Source organism: Spermophilus citellus (genome assembly GCF_964194105.1).
Source record: "Spermophilus citellus genome assembly, chromosome: X".
NCBI lineage: Eukaryota > Metazoa > Chordata > Mammalia > Rodentia > Sciuridae > Spermophilus > Spermophilus citellus.
The window spans coordinates 121670613-121693487 of NC_138190.1; the positions used below are offsets into that span (position 1 = coordinate 121670613).

General features: G+C 38.1%; 1 protein-coding gene across 1 annotated transcript in view; it reads right to left on the minus strand.

The window, feature by feature from the left end:
* The window catches only part of TENM1 (teneurin transmembrane protein 1), a gene marked incomplete at both ends in the record, with an annotated part of 577764 nt that overhangs the window by 471831 nt on the left and 83058 nt on the right, over positions 1 to 22875 (minus strand). Inside the window, 2 exon segments of the mRNA XM_081278185.1 lie at positions 7208 to 7264; positions 8868 to 9128. Coding sequence (XP_081134311.1) covers positions 7208 to 7264; positions 8868 to 9128 — 318 coding nt within the window.

The following is a 22875-nucleotide window of genomic DNA, read 5'->3' on the forward strand; positions in this document are numbered from 1 at the left end:
AATAGGTGGTGAGCTGTGGGGAGGAATGGAGGTTCATGAGATGGACAAGGGGGAAAGGAAGAAGCAGGGGAGATGGAAATGGGAAAGACAGTAGAATGAATCGGATATAACTTTCCTATATTCATTCATGAATACACGACCTGTGTAACTACAAATCATGTACAACCACAAGAATGGAAAGTTACACTCCATGTATGTATGATATGTCAAAACACATTCTACTGTCATGTATAACTAAAAATAACAAATAATTTTTTTTAAAAAAAGAATCATCAGTGAGATAAGAGGGAAATGAAGAGAACTTTGAATCCTAGAAGCCATGTGAAGCAAGTATAGAAAACACACAAGTTCTTCAGGGAAAAGAGTAACTCCACAAGACTTATACTTTTTGTTTTGGTCCTTTTTTAACAGCAGTAATCAAGTATTTAAAACATGAAGTAGAAAAGAAATTTTTGATTTATTTCACAATGCTGTCAATTTTCTCATGGTAAAAGGATTAAACAGTTATATAGATTTCTTGTTAGGCCACACAATCTCTCAAGCTTTAGAAAAATTATTTGAGCAAATATAAATCTGTCAAGGAACAATTAAACAATAAGTTGTGTAAAAAAAATCTAGTTTTGCACTCAGAAACATCAAAATAAACAAAAACAATTTAAGGAAAAATTCCAGATGACAGTGGTCATAACACTGAAGAAAATTAATGTATGGCTTTGGTGAATAAGGAAATGTTATTTAAAATCAACCACTTAGTATGACAGTCACTTGTTTATGGAAACACCATTATGTGTATAATGCTAAAATTGTAAAATGACACATATATGTTTTTGGTTTCAAAGGAAAATGGTATGGTATATATTAAATGAAAGGCTTGAAATTTTCAGCTACCTTTTTATTTTACAACTGTTAATTTTGGCAGATAACTTAGAAACACACAACTGCTTGTCTGCTGGATAACAATACATCCATGCCTTACATCCTCTGTAAGACAGAAACTTGATCACTAAACAGAGCTTTTTAAATAAATGATTGTTTCCCTTCTACGTATGGCCCTCTAACTTTGGGAGGATAATCAAAATGAGCAGGCTTAACCATCACAATATCACCTAATATGTTATCTAATAGATTTATTTTCCACTTTATTTTCAAAAGGATCTCTCTTTCTCTCTCTCATACACACACACACACACACAACTATGTCAAAGAAAGAAATCAAGAGCTAAAGATGGGAATTGCCCTAAAGGTACTATTTTATAACCTTGTTCTGTTATTTTTTATAGAAGATTTTTATTTCTTAAATTTATCTTCAAACATTTGAAAGAGCTCTGTAAGCAATTATTGGCCACTTAAAAACTGGTCCAGAAAACAGATGAATTGGATTCATTATTCTGTGACATCATTTTTACTTCACTTATTTTAAAAAATTATGTTAAATAAAATAAATTAATAAAATTAATGAATAAAATAAAATACATAGCATATGGTACTAAGTAAGTTCAAAAGGAACAAAAAAAATCACATAGATTTAAAAAAAACTCCCTGACTTCTGTCTCACAACCATCTAATTCCTCTCCACAAATTCACTTAAAATTATTCATTTTACTGTGAATACTTCCAGAAAAAATTCTATGCATATAAAAACATGTGTGCATACAGTTTCATTAAACATCACATATAAAGTAATATAGTAGATATCATGGTTTTAAAAGTGCAGATTGTGACATATTAGTGAGTTACAATTAATTTATTGGCTCATAATTAACATTATAAAGAAATGAATATAATAGAATATGTCACCGCATATTGTTCATAAAAAGGCTGGTGTATTGTTAAATTTTTGTTTCTGATTTTTATTTATACATTTATTGTGAACTTGGTTACAATAAAATGTATTTCTTATACTGGATCACAGACAAATATCCACTCCTTTATGCAATGATTCACACCCTATGTTTTTTGTTTAATGATGCATCTCAAATTTGTTCTACTTCAATACATATATAGTTGTCTCATTTTGTTTGTGCTAAATTTATTAAACAACATTTTAGACATCATAAATGAGTATAAAGAGCAATAATATAGTTACCTATATACCTCATCACCTAGTTTAGGTAATAAAATATTATAAACACAAAAATAGAGTGTCAATGGAGTAGAAACCTCTGTGCAATTCTACCTGAGCCATCTCCAACTTTCCTCCTAACATATATGTCTCATTATTTTTAAAGCTGCAGAAAACTCTACTGCATGAATAAACCATAAATTATTCAAATCTCTTCCTATTGACAAACATTTTGATTGGTGTCTCTGATTTTTTGATATCTCAACAATGCTACAGTGACTCCCCCATACATATCATTAAGTGCTCATTCAATACCTATAGGATAAATTTCAAGAATTGAAATTTTGGGGTCAAAGGAGAACATTTTTTTCCTAAGTATTGTTAAATTTTCTTTCATAGGAATTGTACTTATACTCCTTTAAACAATGTATTATGCACAGTTTTCAAAAAAGCACATTATCAAAATTTTATTACTGCCAAGATTATAGGTGATAAATGATAATGTATTATAATTTTAATAGTAATTTCTCTTAGAAGTAAGGTTAAACATTTTTTTCATATGTTCAAGAAACACTCTCATTTCCTTTTCTATGGCCTATATCCACTTTTTTTTTCTATTTTGTTGTTGAAATTTTTCTTATTGATTATAAGTAGAAAACTGGGCAAAGGATGTCAACAGGCAATTCAGAGAAGAGATGCAAATGGGCCATTGCATATAAAAATGCCCAAACTCATTCATAAATAAATACAAAATAATACCATAAAGAGCTCTCATATTTCATCTAGCAGATTGGGTATTAGAAATCTTTTTTTTGTCATTGCCAGTGTTGGTAAGAATATAGGAAAACAGATACTCTTCATATAGTGTTAGTAGGTAGTGCTCTTTTAAGGGGGAAATTTGATATTATATACAAAAAAAGATTAAACACGCATATATCTTTTGCCCATCATTTTTAGTACTAAGAAATTATTCAAGAAGTGTGCAAAAAGATGTATACAAGGATATTAAATATAGTACTACTTTTAAGATCAAACACTGGAAAACTAGTTGTGCACCAAGAGGAAATGACTAAATAAAAAAAATTGATACAATTGGCCACATTGGATCATGCCTATAATCCCAGCAACTCAGGAAGCTGAGACAAAAAGATTGTAAATTCAAAGTCAGCCTCAGCAATTTAGTGAAACCCTGTCTCAAAATTTTAAAAAATATAAAAAAGGGGGAAAATAACTCAGTGGAAAATGCTTCTAGGTTCAACCCCAGTACCTCAAAAATGGCATATACATAAACAAAATTCCACACGTTAAAATTAATGGGGTAGATCTCTGTTACAAATATGGGGATATATCCAAGATATCTGAACTGGAAAATGTTGTTGGTTTTTCTGTAGCATGTGATCCCATTTGTACACTGTTAACACTAGCTGTCTTTCAAAAATGACACTTGAAAGGTAGAGAGAAGGATATTTTACTTTTCCAGTTTATACTTGTTTTCAATTATTGTAATTTTTAACCATCAGCTAATACTTTAACACTAAAAATACTAGTTAAAATTACGTACTGAAAAAATATGACTTTGTTATATCTACCATGATAATAGCTTGAAGTTCAATGTCATCAAAGTGGTTTTCAATTGTAAAAACACAACATTCACCACAGAAGTGTCTCACCCACATGTAAAGTAATCCCAATGACTTATGCACTTCCTCTGATAGTGTAACATCTCCAAAAGAGCTGTTACAGAGTCAACTGCACTGTTTCATACATGCCTAATGGGTCCAACAGAGCCATCAGGATGTCAGTTATATGGCAGGGCTCCTGCCAAAGCTATTACCAAGTCATTGCATTGTTCCACACACTTCCTTTGACATTCAGATAGTTCCTCAGGAACTGTTATCACTGCTATGGAAGTGTCCTGTATAACTTACATTACCAAGGGAAAACAATAAGCAAAGGAAAGAAAACCAAAACAAACAAACAAATTTCCTCCACTAAATGTACATGAATGGCCCCATATGGTCAAATATCAGAAGGAATAACTCCTCATTTGGGTATAACTATCATGTGTCATTCAAAAACCCCAGGTGTTAGTTTGTCCATTTTTTCACAACTCCAGCTGTTCCCTTGAAGCAATTTAGGGTCTGAGAACAGCATATGCATGGCTATGATGGTATGGTGTTTCTTGGTAGCACATGCTATATTACCAGGGTTCTGTGGCATGCAGTAAAGAAACAATGGAGAGCAGTACTAATGGATTTCTTAGCTGTGATGGGATTGCACCATATATTCCTGTACCTATAAAGTTCCTGAGCAGTACATAGGGAGCACAACTGCCCAATAAGCATGGAAATCAACAGGGCTTCTGAATAGTTGAAATCCCAGCTCTACTTTAAGGACTACTACAATGACAGTAGGAATTATAATAGCAGGAATTAACCCTCACAGGTCTGAAGTACTTTAGTGAATTTCCTATCACAGTCCTCTCAGAACAAGATTGCTGGCTATTGAAATGATATATTGTTTAATCTAAGACAAGTCCAAGGATTTTTACCTAGTTTGAAATAAGCAGAAAGTAAGATGAATTCTGCTAGACTAGAGAGTTTCCTAGGACACCAGATGTTTCAGAAGGTACAATGCACGTCTGTTTAATCCTTGATAACAGAAATGTTATGCTATAGCACCTATCCAATCTGATAATATGTGCATAGTAAATGTACAGTGATAGATAAAACCACAAATGACATTTATTATTAAACATTTAGTTAAAATAGACATACCATAAAATGCTATACATCCATACTCTTCATAAAAACCCCCAAAACTTAAAAGTTTTTTGTACTAGAGATTGAACCCAGAGGTGCTTCACCATTGAGCCACATCCCCAGTCCTTTTATTTATTTATTTATTTTATTTTAAGACAGGGATTCACTAATTTGCCTAGGGCCTCGCTAAGTTGCTGAGGCTGGCTTTGAATTTGTGATCCCCTTTTCTAGGCCTCCTGAGTTGCTGGGATACATACATAACCACCAGCAGCACAAAATTTTGAATAGGTATTTCCTCCACTTGACAGACTAGGAAACTGAGACTTGGAAAGCTTTATTTATCTATCCAAGGACAAACAGAAAAGTTCCTTAAGGTTGGAGATTGTATATTATTTAACTTTCATATATCTCTAGTATTATATAATAATTCAGACCCTAATACTTCCCTTTTCCTTTCCCTCCTTCCCCCCCCCACTGTTCCCTTTCCCTGTTTCTTTACCTCTACTGATTTTTCTGCTATTTCTTTATAATCTTTAAAATCAATGCCTTGTGGATATGCATAAATGTAAGACTCATTGTGACATATTCATATATATAAACTGGAAAGGTAGGTCAGATTCATTCCACTGGTTTTCCCTTTTGCCATTCTTCACCCATCCCCCTTGATTCCCTTCCTCTAATCCACAGTAGAGGAAAGGAAAATCCCAAATTATAATATTCTTTTTGAAAATAGAGACAGAGCCCTTCTTCCACCTTTATCAAGATAACTTGCCCCTGCTCCAACCAGTTGCTAAGGTAACCTGTCCCAGGAATTGTCCCTCTCTGCAGGGAGTTGTTAATTATGCACCCTTCCTGACCTGATCTCTCCTCCCTGGCCCCTCCAACCCACCTGTTTCCCACCTTTTGGCCATCCCACTGAGCATTTCCTGAGCCTACTCATGTAATCAGGAAGGAGAGAGATAAGGGGCAAGAGACCAGGAGTACAAGGGAAGCATAGGACTTATTAAAAGGCAGAACACCAGGCTTGGGATGTGGCTCAAGCAGTAGTGCGCTCGCCTGGCATGCCAAAGATGTTGTGTCTGCCAATAACTAAAAAATAAATATTAAAAAAATTCTCTCTCTCACTGTCTCTTTTAAAAAAAAAAGGCAGAACACTCCTGCTTCTGGGGATACCAGGATACCAGCTATGGCCCCCTTCTCCCTCCCAGGAGAAGTCTCCTTTTTAATAAGAAGTATTATTTATTATTATTTATTATTTAATAAGAAGTACTCCTTTTTAAATAAACCCTGCTTTATAAAATAGTGGGCTGGGATTGTGGCTCAGTGGTAGAGCGTTCGCCTAGCACGGGCGGGACCTGGGTTTGATTCTCAGCACCACATAAAAAAAAAATAAAGGCATTGTGTTATGTCCATCTACAATATATATTCTCTCTCTCTCTCTCTCTCTCTCTCTCTCTCTCTCTCTCTCTCTCTCTCTCTCTCTCCCCCTCCCCCTCCTTTAAAAAAAGAAAATAGTAATAACAGTCAGAGTAAGACATTCAGAACTCTAATGTAAGCCGAGGAGAGTTGTTTAAGTTCATATTATATACATACGTGATACAAGGAAGAAAAAATGGCTAGCTTCTTTCTGAATTGTTGTTTTAACACTTCCTTATGTGTGAAATAGGGTTGATAATAGATCTATTTCACAGAGTAGTCATGAAGATAAAATGAGTTATCTCATTTCATATCCTCACAGATATGAATAATTTTGAAATGCTGATACAAAAATAATAAGTATCCATATCATACTTGTATGTTACAAGTACTGTTATAAACCCTATATATCTGTCTTCTGTGTTTGAATCACTGTGGTTAGATATGAGGACCTTAACTGTAAAATGTTTGAAAAGGGCTCAATACAGATTAAGTCAACAAAATCACTCATAAAAGTTGCTTTCAGTATTCTTCTCCAAAGGGGCCAAACCCGGGCTGGGGTTGTGGCTTAGAGGCAGAGCGCTTGCCTAGCCAGTATGAAGTACTGGGTTCAATTCTTAGTACCACATATAAAAACATAAAATGAAGGTCCATTGACAACTAAAAAATATTTTTTTAAAAAGGGGGTCAAAACCCAATGAGCACAATAAAGGCAAAAGTAAAAATAATAATGCCCTCCTTGCTGAAAAATGACTATGTAAAAACAAATAGATGAAATTCATGTCCTGCTAGGTATGCTTCCATGAATTGATAACAGAGGAAAACAAAACAAAAACTGACACTGGGCTAATTTTACCAAGTTCATTGTGTTGTTTGTCAGAAGAACAGGGTTCCCCTTTGAGGGGATGGGTGTCAGGGATGGGGTGAGGTAAAAACAATTTGTAGTCAAATATTTGCAAACACTTGCCTTGAGTAGACCCAGCTTGAGCCTCCATGTCACAACAAACTGGAGAGAATTTGAAACCTGTAATAGCAAACATTTTACTAATTAATCCTTGTCCAAATCATCTGGGACTTTTCAATCTTCAACCTTAACCTTTTTCAGGGATTTTTTTAAAATAAAAAGCTTCATTGAACTATACTTCACATACTATAATACCTCCCTTTTAAAGCATGCAATTCGGTAGTTTGCAGTATTTTCATGGAGTTATGCAACCATCACCAATATCTAATTTTAGAATATTTTTATCACCCTAAAAGTATCCTCATACTAAGGGTCTTGCAGAAGTAGAAGTATGGGAGAATACAGTGCAGAAATGTCTTTCTTGGATTTTAATGGTTTAATCCAGTGAATTTGCTATAAATTCCAATGTCAGGAGTGGAATGAAGGAGAACAAGATGTCTTGATAATAGAGGAGATCAAATACCACTCAATTTCATATAATATTGGTCACTGTTTTTCTTGAAAAATACATGAAGCCCCCAAAATATAGTGACCATTCCAAAGTCTCCTAACTTCCATCTTAATGTTTTTTTTCACTTACATGAATATGCATAAACATATCAATATGTTCCCTTCTCATTTCAGCATTATATACATACATATAGGAAAATAATCGTAAAAAGTCAAGTTCCCAAAGATATTTGGTAATATCATGAAATGTTATGTACTATTATTAGAAAATTATATTCTGCTGGGCAATCACTCATTCCTGATTATATTCTTGTGTCCAGTGTCTCTGTTGGGCTCAAGGAGGCACAAAGGGATAGACTAGAAGAAACTGCCAGTTCAGAACAGTTGTCTACCTCTGCCACCTAAGAAAATAGCAATTAGCCATTGCTAACAGACTAGGCTTCATAGTCATGGTGATGGAAACATGTGAAATTTGGACAAACTGAATAGCAATGAACAGATTAATGTGTTCAGTAAGAATTAATGTGATTTTTATGCAAGGAATTTAGTTGTTGGTAGCGACAGAAGAGTAGAAATAAGTTAGCCCCTTCCCAACAAATTAAAAAGATAAAACTTTTCTTTTTCTAAAAATCACAAGAAAATAGTATATAATTACATTATAATAATCATATCATCAGTACTTATTTCTTAGAACATGACTACTGTTAATTTATCATCTATTATTTAAACCATTCAGCCTAACCTGATTAATTTGAATCAATCTGCACATTCAACAGGTTAATCTGAATCAAAATAGGAAACATATAAAGAGTATGCTTGCTATACAACTGTTCATCTCATTGTTCATACATTGATATAAAGCCAAAATACATAAAATGAGTATTTTCTATAATAAATCCCACTAGGATTGCACTGGAAAATAAAGATGAAAATAAAAGCAAGCAATAAATAAGACATGCACAATATTGCTGACCGAATGAGATTATTTCCCTAGGGGTTCCCCAGAAATGAAAAGAATTTTGTCTATCATTGTAAATAAATATATCTACTTTCCAGATACTTAGGGATATGCCTTGTCCATGGGACCCTACTAACTTGCAATCACATTCTGCATGTTAAATGACAGATGGGAAGATACAGGAAAGGAAAACAAAACAAAGGGTAAAACAAATCTCTTTGTGTTTTACTTAAATGGTGTAAGTTATTTTATTACCATTTTCCCCATCAGACTTCCTTTCGTGGTCAGTGTCAGTCAAGGACAAAGCAGAGTTGGCCCGGCTGGACAAACAGGAGCTATGCTCTGATTTCATTCCTCTTATCCACATTCTCAGTGCATGATCAGGTGAGGCTGCACCTTCAGTCTCTGTGTCCACATCAGATCCCATCTCCAGCTGGTAGCCATGCCGAGAAACACTGTGCATGTCTGTCTGGTAGCCAGAGCACAAAGTGTGAGGGGTTTCACAGAATTCCATCTCTGAGAAGAAATAAAGTTCAGGGGGAAAGTTTAGAAGTATGGAGAAATATCCCATAAAACTCCACTTTTGGTGCTCACACTTCCCCTCCCCCATTGCTAATAATTATGAGTTTTTGCAAAGTTAGAATTCTGGCCTTTTATTTATGGTAGCTAGGATTCTGTGCTTATTTTGCACTTCTGTAGCTTAAAATTATGCTCCTGTTGATTCTTACAAGTTCTGGAAAAAGCATGCCCAAAATAGCTTTATAGCTACAATTTTAGGTTGCACAAAATGTAATGAAATAAGTGAGTGCAGACAAGTATAAAGTGTAGAGAGCTGTCCTTTAAAGATATTCCTCTTCTAGAAAGTAATGATCTATAGAGCACACCTATGCTTAAAATATCAAAGTTATTTACTTTTTTAAGTATTTCCCATACATTGGATTTAAGAACAAATAATTCAATGTGAAAACTCTGAGGGGAAAACATTAATTTCAAATACTCGTCTAAAGTATTTTCCCTAAAACATGCCCATTTAATATCCTAAAATCAAAGTACCTAATATTATTCCCCATAGTCTCCAACAAAGTTTTTTTTTTACTTTTTACTACTTATTATTTAATTTATTCTTTTACTAAATAAATAAAAAATATTCAGTCATGTATTGCACTTTGGTGGTGCTTTATGATTTTGATGTTTTCCTCCTTTTCCCCCAAATCTTAGAATTTAAAATGCTTATAATCGGGGATCCAACATGGCCACCGGCGAGGAAGCAGCGATTCCAATGTCTCCACATTAACGGGATCCGAAAGACCCATTGGAACAGCTGCAGTCTACCTACTGAGGAACTTCTAGCAAAATTCCGTTAAGAGGGGACCTGCCAGGAATTGGTAGGTCTATTAGAAGTGTCAGTTTGTCCCAGACAAGTGGATCTTGGCCGGCCACGCGGGCGCAGAGGTCCAGTCCCGCAGCCACCAGCCGCTTCTGTAAGCGGCTGGCGGCTCAGAGCGGCGCGGCCCGCCCGAACCTGCAGACGGCACACGCCATCCCGCCGTCCCGGGGAGGCCCTGCTCTCGCTCTGGGAACGGCCACCCTGCCCGCCCGGATCTTAGCCACGCGGCCGCAGCTGCCCGGCTCTACAGGCAGCCCCCGGCGGCTCGGTGCAGCGAGAAGTGTCCCCGCCTGGCCCAGCAGACAGCCCGTGCCCTCCCGGCTCTACTAACAGCCCCGCCCACCCGGCGAACGGCTCTCCCCCCTGAGACAGCGTGAAGGGAATCTAACCAACCCTTTACGAAATAGCGAACTGGGAACTAAAACCAGAGATTGTGTCAGACCAGAGACAAGCCAGTTCCACCCCTCCATTCGGACACTCCGACAAGGAGCCAGGGGCCCGCCATAGCAGAGAGGGGAAGTCACCAAAGTTCGGCCAAAGAGATTCCTTACCAGCGGAATCTACTTTAGCAGGTGTGTGACTCCCACCCACACCAGATACAAACAACCGGGAAACTTCAAAATCTCTCCGTGGGCGTGACCCTAAGGGCCAAAGGACTCTCAACCCCCAACTCCCCCTACTTCCAGTGATGTGGGCGTGACTGCAGGGGCAGAGGGAAGCAGAGAAGACTCCCTACCCCCAACTCCCCCAACCGCCAACTGAGAGGGTGTGACGGTAGGGGCGGATGGAAACAGAGGACACTCCAGACCCCCAACTCCTCCTACCGCCAGCAGAGTGGTTGTGACTGTAGGGGCTGAGGGACGTAGAGGGGATCCTTGACCCCCAACTCCTATTACCACCAGCAGCGATACCAATGGTCTTAGCTGCCAGATTCCAAAGGTGTGCCCACCAAAGGGGTCCGGAAAAATTAAACAATTGACTCCCAGACCACAGCTCCACAGCACTGGGGCTTAGATGAATGACAGCGAGAGTGCTCAGTAGTTAGGGAAATAGAGCACTTGGTGGGGCTGAAAGTGTAACCAAATCCTTGGGGAACTGCCTCCGGTGAGCAGGACCTGGCTGGCTGGCAGGAGGAAGGGGAGGAGGGGCCGTAGAAGTGAAACGGCTCTGGAGCAACAGGATTGAGAGACTCCCAAGAACTGCCTTACAGGGATTGCTGTTGACACATTGAGGGCAAAACTCAGCCCGGAGGGCACAGCTTTGCCTACGGGAAGAGAAGAAAATGGATCTCAAGACCTAATTTTATTTCCTATTTTATTTTATTTTTTTCTCTCCCTTTTCCCTCTCTCTCTCCCCTTCCAAGTTTTATTGCTCTTTCCATTCTCCTCTATGCTATCTATCTCCCTCTCCTTCTTTCTTTTCAAGAGCACCTACCTTCCCCTTCCCCCCAACTTTCATCCCAAGCATTACGTCCTCCATTTTGCGTAACTGTCTAAATGCAAATAGGTGTGCGCCCTCCCCCACGCCTGCAAGGTAGGCGGACCTGCAACCCACCAGCAGGTCAGGCCCAGCAACCTGGGAGTGGCAGAGCCGCCCCACGCGCCTGCAAGGTAGACGAACCTGCGACCCACCAGCAGACCAGGCCCAGCGGCCTGCGTAGGGGCAGAGCTGCCCCCTCCCTCCGCTCCAGCAAGGTAGGCGGAACTGTGACAACCAACAGAACAGACTCAGTGGCCTGCGGAGGGGCAGAGCTGCCAGCCACGCCTGCAAAGTAGGTGGACCTGCGACCCACCAGCAGAATAGGCCAGCAGATCAGGCCCAGTGGCCTGCTGAGGGGCAGAGCCGTGCCCTCCACCCGCGCCTGCAAGGTAGGCAGACCTGCGACCCACCAGCAGGTGAGGCCCAGCAACCTGCGGAGTGGCAGAGCCACCCCATGCGCCTGCAAGGTAGGCAGACCTGCAACCCACCAGCAGACCAGGCCCAGCGGCCTGCTGAGGGGCAGAGCTACCCCCTCCCCCCGCGTCAGCAAGGTAGGCGGAACTGTGACCACCAACAGAACAGGCTCAGTGGCCTGCGGAGGGGCAGAGCTGCCAACAACGCCTGCAAAGTAGGCGGACCTGCGACCTACCAGCAGAGTAGGCCCAGCAACCCGCGGAGGGACAGAGCCGCCCCACGCGCCTGCAAGGTAGGCGGACCTGCGACCCACCAGCAGATCAGGCCCAACGGCCTGCTGAGGGGCAGAGCTGTCCCCTCCCCCCGCGTCAGCAAGGTAGGCGGACCTGCGACCCACCAACAGAACAGTCCCAGTGGCCTGCAGAAGGGCAGAGCTGCCTACCGCGCCTGCAAGGTAGGCGGACCTGTGACCCACCAGCAGAACAGGCCCAGCGGCGTGCGGAGGGGCAGAGCTGCCCCCCCACCCCGTGCCTGCAAGGTAGGCGGAACTGTGACCACTGACAGAACAGGCCCAGCGACCCGCAGAGGGGCAGAGCCGCCACCCGCAACTGCAAGGTAGGTGGACCCGCGACCCACCGGCAGAACAGGCCCAGTGGCCTTCAGAGGGGCAGAGACGCTGCCCGCGACTGCAAAGGAGGCGGAACTGCGACCACCGACAGGACAGGCCTAGCGGCCCGCAGAGGGGCAGGGCCACCGCCCGCGCCTGCAAGGTAGGCGCACCTGCTACCAATCAGCAGAACAGGCCCAGCGGCCTGCCGATGTTGTAGGCACATTGCCCCAATTGGAGGAGGAGCAGAGCCCCTGCCCGCGCCTGTGCGGGAGACTTTGCAACTATACAAGAGTAATACAAATATATAGGGGGAAAATTCAATAACACAACAGTCTCAGTAAGCAGAAAGAAACACGAACAGTATGAAGAGACAAGGAAAGAAAGGACCACAAGCAATGCAGGTCAACTCAACGTTAGAAGAGGTAATATCTGCAGCAGATGGCATGTCAGATAAAGAATTCAGGAGATACATGCTTCAGATGATCTGGAGTCTCAAGGAAGACATTAGACAGCAAAATCAGACAATGAAAGATCTCCTCAACAATGAATTACATAAACAAATCCAGGAAGCAGAAGATCAACTATACAGGGAGATAGAGGCTATAAAAAACAAACAAACAGAAATCCTAGAAATGCAGGAAGCAATAAACCAACTTAAAAACTCAATTGAGTAGAGTAGCAGAGTAGAACACTTAGAAGATAGAACATCAGACAATGAAGACAAAGTATTTCAACTTGAAAAGAACATAGACAGCTCAGCAAAACTGCTAAGAAACCATGAGCAGAACATCCAAGAAATATGGGATAACATTAAAAGACCAAACTTAAGAGTCATTGGGATACAGGAAAGCACAGAGCTCCAAACCAAAGGAATGAGCAATCTATTCAATGAAATAATTCGAGAAAACTTCCCAGACTTGAAGAATGAGACAGAATCCCAAATCCTAGAAGCCTACAGGATGCCGAATCTGCAAAATCATAAGAGATCCACACCTAGACACATTATAATGAAGATGCCCAACATACAGAATAAGGAGAGAATTTTAAAAGCTACAAGAGAAGGGAAGCAGATTACATTTAGGGGTAAACCAATCAGGATAACAGCTGATCTCTCAACACAGACTTTGAAAGCTAGAAGATCCTGGAATAACATATTTCAAACACTGAAATAAAATGGGTTCCAACCAAGAATTGTGTATCCAGCAAAATTAAGCTTCAAGATGGAAGATGAAATTAAAACCTTCCACGATAAACAAAAGTTAAAAGAATTTTCCTGTATCCCAATAACCCTAAATGTTAATGGCTTAAACTCACCAATTAAGAGACATAGGCTAGTAGAATGGATCACAAAACATGACCCAACAATATGCTGCCTACAGGAGACGCATTTGATAGGAAAAGACATACATAGACTGAAGGTGAAAGGTTGGGAAAAATCAAATCACTCATATGGACTTCGGAAACAAGCAGGAGTGTCCATACTCATATCAAATAAAATAGATTTCAAGCCAAAGTTAATCAAAAGGCATAAAGAGGGACACTACATACTGCTCAAGGGAACCATACACCAACAAGACATAACAATCATAAATATATATGCCCCAAACAATGGTGCAGCTATGTTCATCAAACAAACTCTTCTCAAGTTCAAGAGTCTAATAGACCACCATACAATAATCATGAGAGACTTCAACACACCTCTCTCACCACTGGACAGATCTTCCAAACAAAAGTTAAATAAGGAAACTATAGAACTCAATAACACAATTAATAACCTAGACTTAATTGACATATATAGAATATACCACCCAACATCAAGCAGTTACACTTTTTTCTCAGCAGCACATGGATCCTTCTCAAAAATAGATCATATATTATGTCACAGGGCAACTCTTAGACAATATAAAGGAGTAGAGATAATACCATGCATCTTATCTGACCATAATGGAATGAAACTGAGAACCAACGATAAAAGAAGGAAGGAAAAATCATGCATCACTTGGAGAATGAACAATAGGTTACTGAATGATCAATGGGTTATAGAAGACATTAAGGAGGAAATTAAAAAATTCTTAGAGATAAATGAAAACACAGACACAACATATCGGAATCTATGGGACACATTGAAAGCAGTTCTAAGAGGAAAATTCATTGCATGGAGTTCAATCCTTAAAAAAAGAAAAAAACAACAAATAAATGATCTCATACTTCATCTCAAAATCCTAGAAAAAGAAGAGCAAAACAACAGCAAAAGAAGTAGAAGGCAAGAAATAATTAAAATCAGAGCTGAAATTAATGAAATCGAAACAAAAGAAACAATTGAAAAAACGGATAAAACTAAAAGTTGGTTCTTTGAAAAAATAAATAAGATCGACAGACCCTTAGCCATGCTAATGAAGAGAAGAAGAGAGAGAACTCAAATTACTAGCATACAGGATGAAAAAGGCAATATCACAACAGACACTTCAGAAATACAGAAGATAATCAGAAATTATTTTGAATCCTTATACTCCAATAAAATAGAAGATAGTGAAGGCATCGATAAATTTCTTAAGTCATATGATCTGCCCAGATTGAGACAGGAGGATATAGACAACCTAAACAGACCAATATCAATTGAGGAAATAGAAGAAACCATCAAAAGATTACCAATTAAGAAAAGCCCAGGACCGGATGGGTATACAGCAGAGTTTTACAAAACCTTTAAAGAGGAACTAATACCAATACTTTTCAAGCTATTTCAGGAAATAGAAAAAGAGGGAGAACTTCCAAATTCATTCTATGAGGCCAACATCACCGATTCCTAAACCAGACAAAGACACTTCAAAGAAAGAAAACTATAGACCTATATCTCTAATGAACCTAGACACAAAAATCCTCAATAAAATTCTGGCAAATCGGATTCAAAAACATATCAAAAAAATTGTACACCATGATCAAGTAGGATTCATCCCTGGGATGCAAGGCTGGTTCAATATACGGAAATCAATAAATGTTATTCACCACATCAATAGACTTAAAATTAAGAACCATATGATCATCTCGATAGATGCAGAAAAAGCATTCGACAAAGTACAGCATCCCTTTATGTTCAAAACTCTCGAAAAAATAGGGATAACAGGAACATACCTCAACATTGTAAAAGCAATCTATGCTAAGCCTCAGGCTAGCATCATTCTGAATGGAGAAAAATTGAAGGCATTCCCTCTAAAATCTGGAACAAGACAGGGATGCCCTCTCTCACCACTTCTGTTCAACATAGTTCTCGAAACACTGGCCAGAGCAATTAGACAGACGAAAGAAATTAAAGGCATAAAAATAGGAAAAGAAGAACTTAAATTATCACTATTTGCAGATGAAATGATTCTATACCTAGCAGACCCAAAAGGGTCTACAAAGAAACTATTAGAGCTAATAAATGAATTCAGCAAAGTGGCAGGATATAAATTCAACACGCATAAATCAAACGCATTCCTGTATATCAGCGACAAATCCTCTGAAATGGAAATGAGGACAACCACTCCATTCACAATATCCTCAAAAAAAATAAAATACTTGCGAATCAACCTAACAAAAGAGGTAAAAGACTTATACAATGAAAACTACAGAACCCTAAAGAGAGAAATTGAAGAAGATCTTAGAAGATGGAAAAATATACCCTGTTCATGGATAGGCAGAACTAACATCATCAAAATGGCGATATTACCAAAAGTTCTCTATAGGTTTAATGCAATGCCAATCAAAATCCCAATGGCATTTCTTGTAGAAATAGAGAAAGCAATCATGAAATTCATATGGAAAAATAAAAGACCCAGAATAGCAAAAACATTGCTAAGCAGGAAGTGTGAATCAGGTGGTACAGCGATACCAGACTTCAAACTATACTACAGAGCAATAGTAACAAAAACAGCATGGTACTGGTACCAAAACAGGCGGGTGGACCAATGGTACAGAATAGAGGACACAGAAACCAACCCACAAAACTACAACTTTCTTATATTTGATAAAGGGGCTAAAAGCATGCAATGGAGGAAGGATAGCATCTTCCACAAATGGTGCTGGGAAAACTGGAAATCCATATGCAACAAAATGAAACTGAATCCCTTTCTCTCGCCATGCACAAAAGTTAACTCAAAATGGATCAAGGAGCTTGATATCAAATCAGAGACAAGGCATCTGATAGAAGAAAAAGTTGGCTACGACCTACATACTGTGGGGTCGGGCTCCAAATTCCTCAATAGGACACCCATAGCACAAGAGTTAATATCTAGAATCAACAAATGGGACTTGCTCAAACTAAATAGTTTTTTCTCAGCAAAAGAAACAATAAGAGAGGTAAATAGGGAGCCTACATCATGGGAACAAATCTTTACTCCTCACACTTCAGATAGAGCCCTAATATCCACAGTATATAAAGAACTCAAAAAAATAGACAATAAGATAACAAATAACCCAATCAACAAATGGGCCAAGGAGCTAAACAGACACTTCTCAGAGGAGGACATACAATCAATCAACAAGTACATGAAAAAATGCTCACCATCTCTAGCAGTCAGAGAAATGCAAATAAAAACCACCCTAAGGTATCATCTCACTCCAGTAAGATTGGCAGCCATTATGAAGTCAAACAACAACAAGTGCTGGCGAGGATGTGGGGAAAAGGGTACACTTGTACATTGTTGGTGGGACTGCAAATTGGTGCAGCCAATTTGGAAAGCAGTATGGACATTTCTTGGAAAGCTGGGAATGGAACCACCATTTGACCCAGCTATTCCCCTTCTGGGTCTATTCCCTAAAGACCTAAAAACAGCATGCTACAGGGACACTGCTACATCGATGTTCATAGCAGCACAATTCACAATAGCAAGACTGTGGAAGCAACCTAGATGCCCTTCAATAGACGAATGGATAAAAAAAACGTGGCATTTATACACAATGGAGTATTACTCTGCATTAAAAAATGACAAAATTATAGAATTTGGAGGGAAATGGATGGCATTAGAGCAGATTATGCTAAGTGAAGCTAGCCAATCCCTAAAAAACAAATGCCAAATGTCTTCTTTGATATAAGGAGAGTAACTAAGAACAGAGTAGGGAAGAACAGCATGAGAAGATGACTAACATTAAACAGGGATGAGAGGTGGGAGGGAAAGGGAGAGAGAAGGAAAATTGCTTGGAAATGGAAGGAGACCCTCAGGGTTATACAAAATTACATACAAGAGGAAGTGAGGGGAAAGGGAAAAATAATACAAGGGGGAGAAATGAATTACAGTAGAGGGGGTAGAGAGAGAAGAGGGGAGGGGAGGTGAGGGGAGGGGAGGGGAGGGGAGGGGAGGGGAGGGGAGGAGGGATAGTAGAGGATAGGAAAGGCAGCAGAATACAACAGACATGAGTATGTCAATATGTAAATCAGTGGAAGTGTAACTGATGTGATTCTGCAATCTGTATACGGGGTAAAAATGGGAGTTCATAACCCACTTGAATCAAAGTGTGAAATATGATATATCAAGAACTATGTAATGTTTTGAAGAACCAATAAAAAAATTTAAAAAAATGCTTATAATCTTAAAGATGATGTAACAAATCCTCCATTCTAATAGTTGAGGAAAAAAATAGTACAAAATGTAGATGCTATTTGTACACAGACCACATCAGATGGCAACAGAGCCCATTTTCCCCCTAAAATATCTTGGCATTATTTCTGTTAGATACCAATGAAGCTCCATCAACTTACTACATGAATATCAGGCATCCAGTCTTATAGTCAATTTTATATTCAATTATGGCAAGGTGTCAAAAAGGAGAAAAGATGCTTTAACAATCCCTAATAAGTTAATGAAAAATGACCACATGCCAAGACATATCATCTGAAATGTCCATGTACTACTTAGATAAGGTAATCCGGAGATGTAGTACACTATATAGGATTTTCTCAGACTGACATCAGAGACAGGGTATGTCATTTGGCCAGGAAGAAGCTTAACTGGGTGCATCTAATCCTTAGCACATATCAATAAAATGCAAACCATTACATGAATTTAATTCTTTGAATACAGAAAGTGCTGAATCTTAGACCATATATTAAAGAAAAGAATATAGTACACAAATATATTTGTTATAATAACTATTTCTATGACACATAAATGGCCAAATAAGGGCTTAAATTTTTAATATTTATTTAATAACCACTAGGTGCCCAGCACTGTGCTTTGTAAAACAAATATTATAGACAAATAAAGCTATTATGATGTATTAAAATATCTAATTAAAAGTTAACTCTTCAGGGTTATAAAACACTGCTGAGAGTGTTATGATTTCTGTGATGAATGTCTTTAAATGTAACTCTACTTTTCTATAAAAACTTATCTAAATTCCAAAGGAATGATGTTTAAAAAAATACACATGGTTTTCACTTATCAAACATAAAACCTTATCAAACTATGTTTCTCCTTGCCATAAGGCTGAAAGTAAAAATCCATTTTGCCCAATATAAATCTTAGGGATTTAGAATTTGGGGATGGGTTAATATTCATGCCTCTTAATTTCACAATGTCTCATTATTCAATCCTACTCTGCAGTTGTTGCCACAGCAACCTGGTAATGAACCTGTCAGCTTGAAGCTGTAAAAAATGAATTTTATATAGTTTTGTAGTCACAACTTCCTTCATTAACCTACACCAGTGGTTCTCAAACTCAGCTGCTGCAGACTCACCTGGAAGGCTTGTTAAGAGATTGCTATGCCCCACCCCACCCTGCCCCCTAGTTTCTGCTTTCCTTCCAGTGAGGCTTGGAGGAGGACCAGCTAATTTGCATTTCAAATGAGTCTCCAGGTGACGCCCAAGCTGCTGATGCAAAGACCCCACTTTGAAAAGTAGGGCCCTGGAAATTTCTCTGAAGTCAATGGGAGCCAGGAAAAGGGGAGTAGTGATGGTAAAACCTCATCATGGGTTACCACAGATTTTGCCCCACCAGTTCTAATTCTACTTGAAGATGTGAGGCGGGAAATATTTGCTCCAAATTTCTGTGAAGGGACTCTATATAAGTCCCATGAATTCAGGACGCTAATTAGCAAATTCACTTCCAAAAGCACATACTCACATTTAGTTTCACTGAGACAGAGGCATATGAGATGTGACTTTCCAAAGATTTTGATATGAACATCTGAGTCATGACATTTGTTGGAAAAGGATGAGCAAATAAAAATAAATGCGTGGCCATTTGTCTTTCCAGATTAATGAAACACCAGATAAGCTTTTTTTTTTTTTTAAAGGAGCACTGACAGACATAAGCAGATGCCTTTTTTGTTAAAGATATTTTTTCCCATTCAAAAGGAAATTTGAACATGGATTCTTTGTTGCCATTTAAAGAATGTTATGTAAAATGATTAAAAATTGCATAAGATAAACAACTTATTTTCTGTTGGAATTGCATCCTGTTTTGAAAACAAAGATTAAGTCATAAATTCTCTAATTAATGTAGTCAGAGAAATGTGCACTACCTTGTCAGTCTGTAATTAGAAAAGTAACATTCCAAGTATGCTCTCACTTGCTCTTAAAAAAAGAAAAAACGGTAAAGAGAAAAGGGAAACCTTTCACTTATTTATAGTAAATGATATTCATTGAACTGCCTCATTTCCCTTTCTTGAAATCAATGTCATCCTTGTAAAATATTTCCTTAAATACACAAAGTCTTGTTGTTGCTTAAAATTCCCATAGGATGCATTATCTATAAAGCACTTACACCCTAAGTGGTTGGTTTTTAGCCTTGCACATATAACCTTGTTACCTAAAATACTGTATATTCTCTGGAGAAGTTAAAGTTCAACTGGATTTATTATAGATCTATTCTTACCAAAAAGGCTATACACAAGAGAAATGTAAGTACAATCTTAGAATATCCAAAGTTTAAAAAGATAGAAAGGTACCATGAGAAATCACCATTCAAGAATAAATAGGTATAGACATGGCCAAGTTAATGATGTATTTGCAGTCTCACAAACATGTATATAATTTTTATTCTGAAGAAAACCTATTTTCAGTTTTGGGGGAGATTAAATCTAAGTGTATTAATAAAAGGTAGAAATCCAACTTTTTTAAATGGGCAAAAGGTTTGAAGAAATATTTTATAACAGAAGATACAGGAATAGACAATAAACAAATGAAAAGATGCTTAACATCATTAGTTACAGGAAAATACATACTAAACCCACAATGAGATACAACTACACACCTATTAGAAAAAAAAAGTTTCTACTGGAAAATAATTTTCATCACATCAATTGTTGACAAGGATATGGAGCAACAAGAATTCTCATACATTGTAAGTGCTGGGAAAACAGTTTGGCAGTTTCCTAAAAAGTTAAAGGTACACTTATTAGGAAGGCAGTTGTACCCATGGACATTTTTTGCAAAGAAATTAAAACTTGTGTAAACCCAAAAATCTGTACAAGGTTGTTCATAGCAGCTTTATTCATCACAGCTAGAAAGTAGAAATTACCGAAGTGTCTATGAATAGGTGAATAGAAATCAATGCTGTTATATTTACACAATGAAATATTAGTCATTCCTCAAAAAGAATCAATTGTTGATGCACAACATCATGGATGGACTTCAAAATAATTATTCTGACTGAAAGAAGACAAGGAGTCTATTACAATGTTTCCATTTATGTAAAATTCTAGAAAACACAAACAAATATATGGGGACTGGTTCCCAAGGGAAGAGAGTGGACAGAGACATTAATAACAAAGGGATAACAAATTAGAACCAAAAAAATCAATTAATTTTTTAAAAACAACAAAGGGACATGAGAAAATTTGGGGGTGATCTAAATGTCTGTTATCTGGACTGTGACAATAATTTGACAGCTATATATTTGCCAAAATTTATAAAATTTAATTTTTAAGAAAATTCTGGCACTGAGGGTTAAACCCAAAGGCTCTTTTTAAAAAAAAAAAAAAAAAAATTTGAGACAGGCTCTAAGTTGCCCTGACTGGCCTTGGACTTGCAATCCTCCTGCCTCAGTCTCTTGAGTCACTGTGATTACAGGCATGCACTGCCACTCCTGGTTCACATTGCACACTTTAAACAAGTGTAGTTTGGGGCTGGGGATGTGGCTCAAGCGGTAGCACGCTCGCCTGGCACGCATGCGGCCCAGGTTCGATCCTCAGCACCACATACAAACAAAGATGTTGTGTCCGCCGAGAACTAAAAAATAAATATTAAAAAAAAACAAGTGTAGTTTTTCATTTATACTTTTCTAAAGCTATTTTATATTGAACTGTACATCACCAATCTTTAAAACACTGAGGAGATTTTGAATTAGTTTTCACAGGTGTAACCAAGAGTCTCAGAGCTGGAAGGAGGTTCTGCTCTTTCCCTCCTAGTAAAAGAACAAAAAGACAGTCAAAATGTCATCTTTCTCACATCTAAGCAAAGAGGAAATCAAGATTAACTGATGCATGATTTCTCAGTGATTGTCTAGGGAACACTTTGGTCCTAGGAACACTACCAGTTGGAAGCCAAATTTAGGAGGGAATTAACATTGAAACTGATCCAGCAGGTAGGGGAACATCCTGTAGCTGGGGATGATGAGACTAACTTAAATGGTTCTGATACATAGGATCACCTTAGGCCTTGTATTAATGTTAATAAAATTAATATATTTAATTGCTGTGAAATGCTAAATAAAATACACTAGCACATTTTCTCTATGAATCTAAAGGTTGATCGTCAGGTGTTCAGCCTGAAGAAGCCATTTATCAAAAGTTGAATGGAAGCATGAGAAAAATGGAGGGACTTTGATTGGGCAAAGGATGGGGAGGGTAGGGAGGGTGCATGGGGGCAGGAAAGATGGTGGAATGAGATGGGCATGATTGCCCTAGGTACATGCACACGTGGAGTGACGCTATATCATGTACAACCTGAGAAATGAAAAGTTTTGCTGCAATTGTGTACAATAAATAAAAATGCATTCTGCTGTCATATATACCTAATTACAATAAATAATTAATTAAAAAAAGAAAAAGTTGAATGGGAAAGCAATAGTTATCTTTATCAGCATTTTTCTAGAAATGCCATTTATGGGTTTCTGATAAGATCAAGATTGTATTTTTTCCTTAAAATCCTCTAAAAAGGGAGGTTTAAGGTATAATCTTCCAGATAAATAACTTGAGGTCAAGAAGCATGATTAATCTTGGCCATGGCCAGAAAAATCAGGGATATAACTTTTAAAGGGTTTAGACTATTTTTAAAATAAGGAAGGAAAGATAAAACTAGCAGTTTTAATTACTATGACTCATAACAACCCTATGGATAATATGCAAAAGCAAGTTTTATTAATTACTCATGTAGTTTTTGGATAAGTCATTTAAG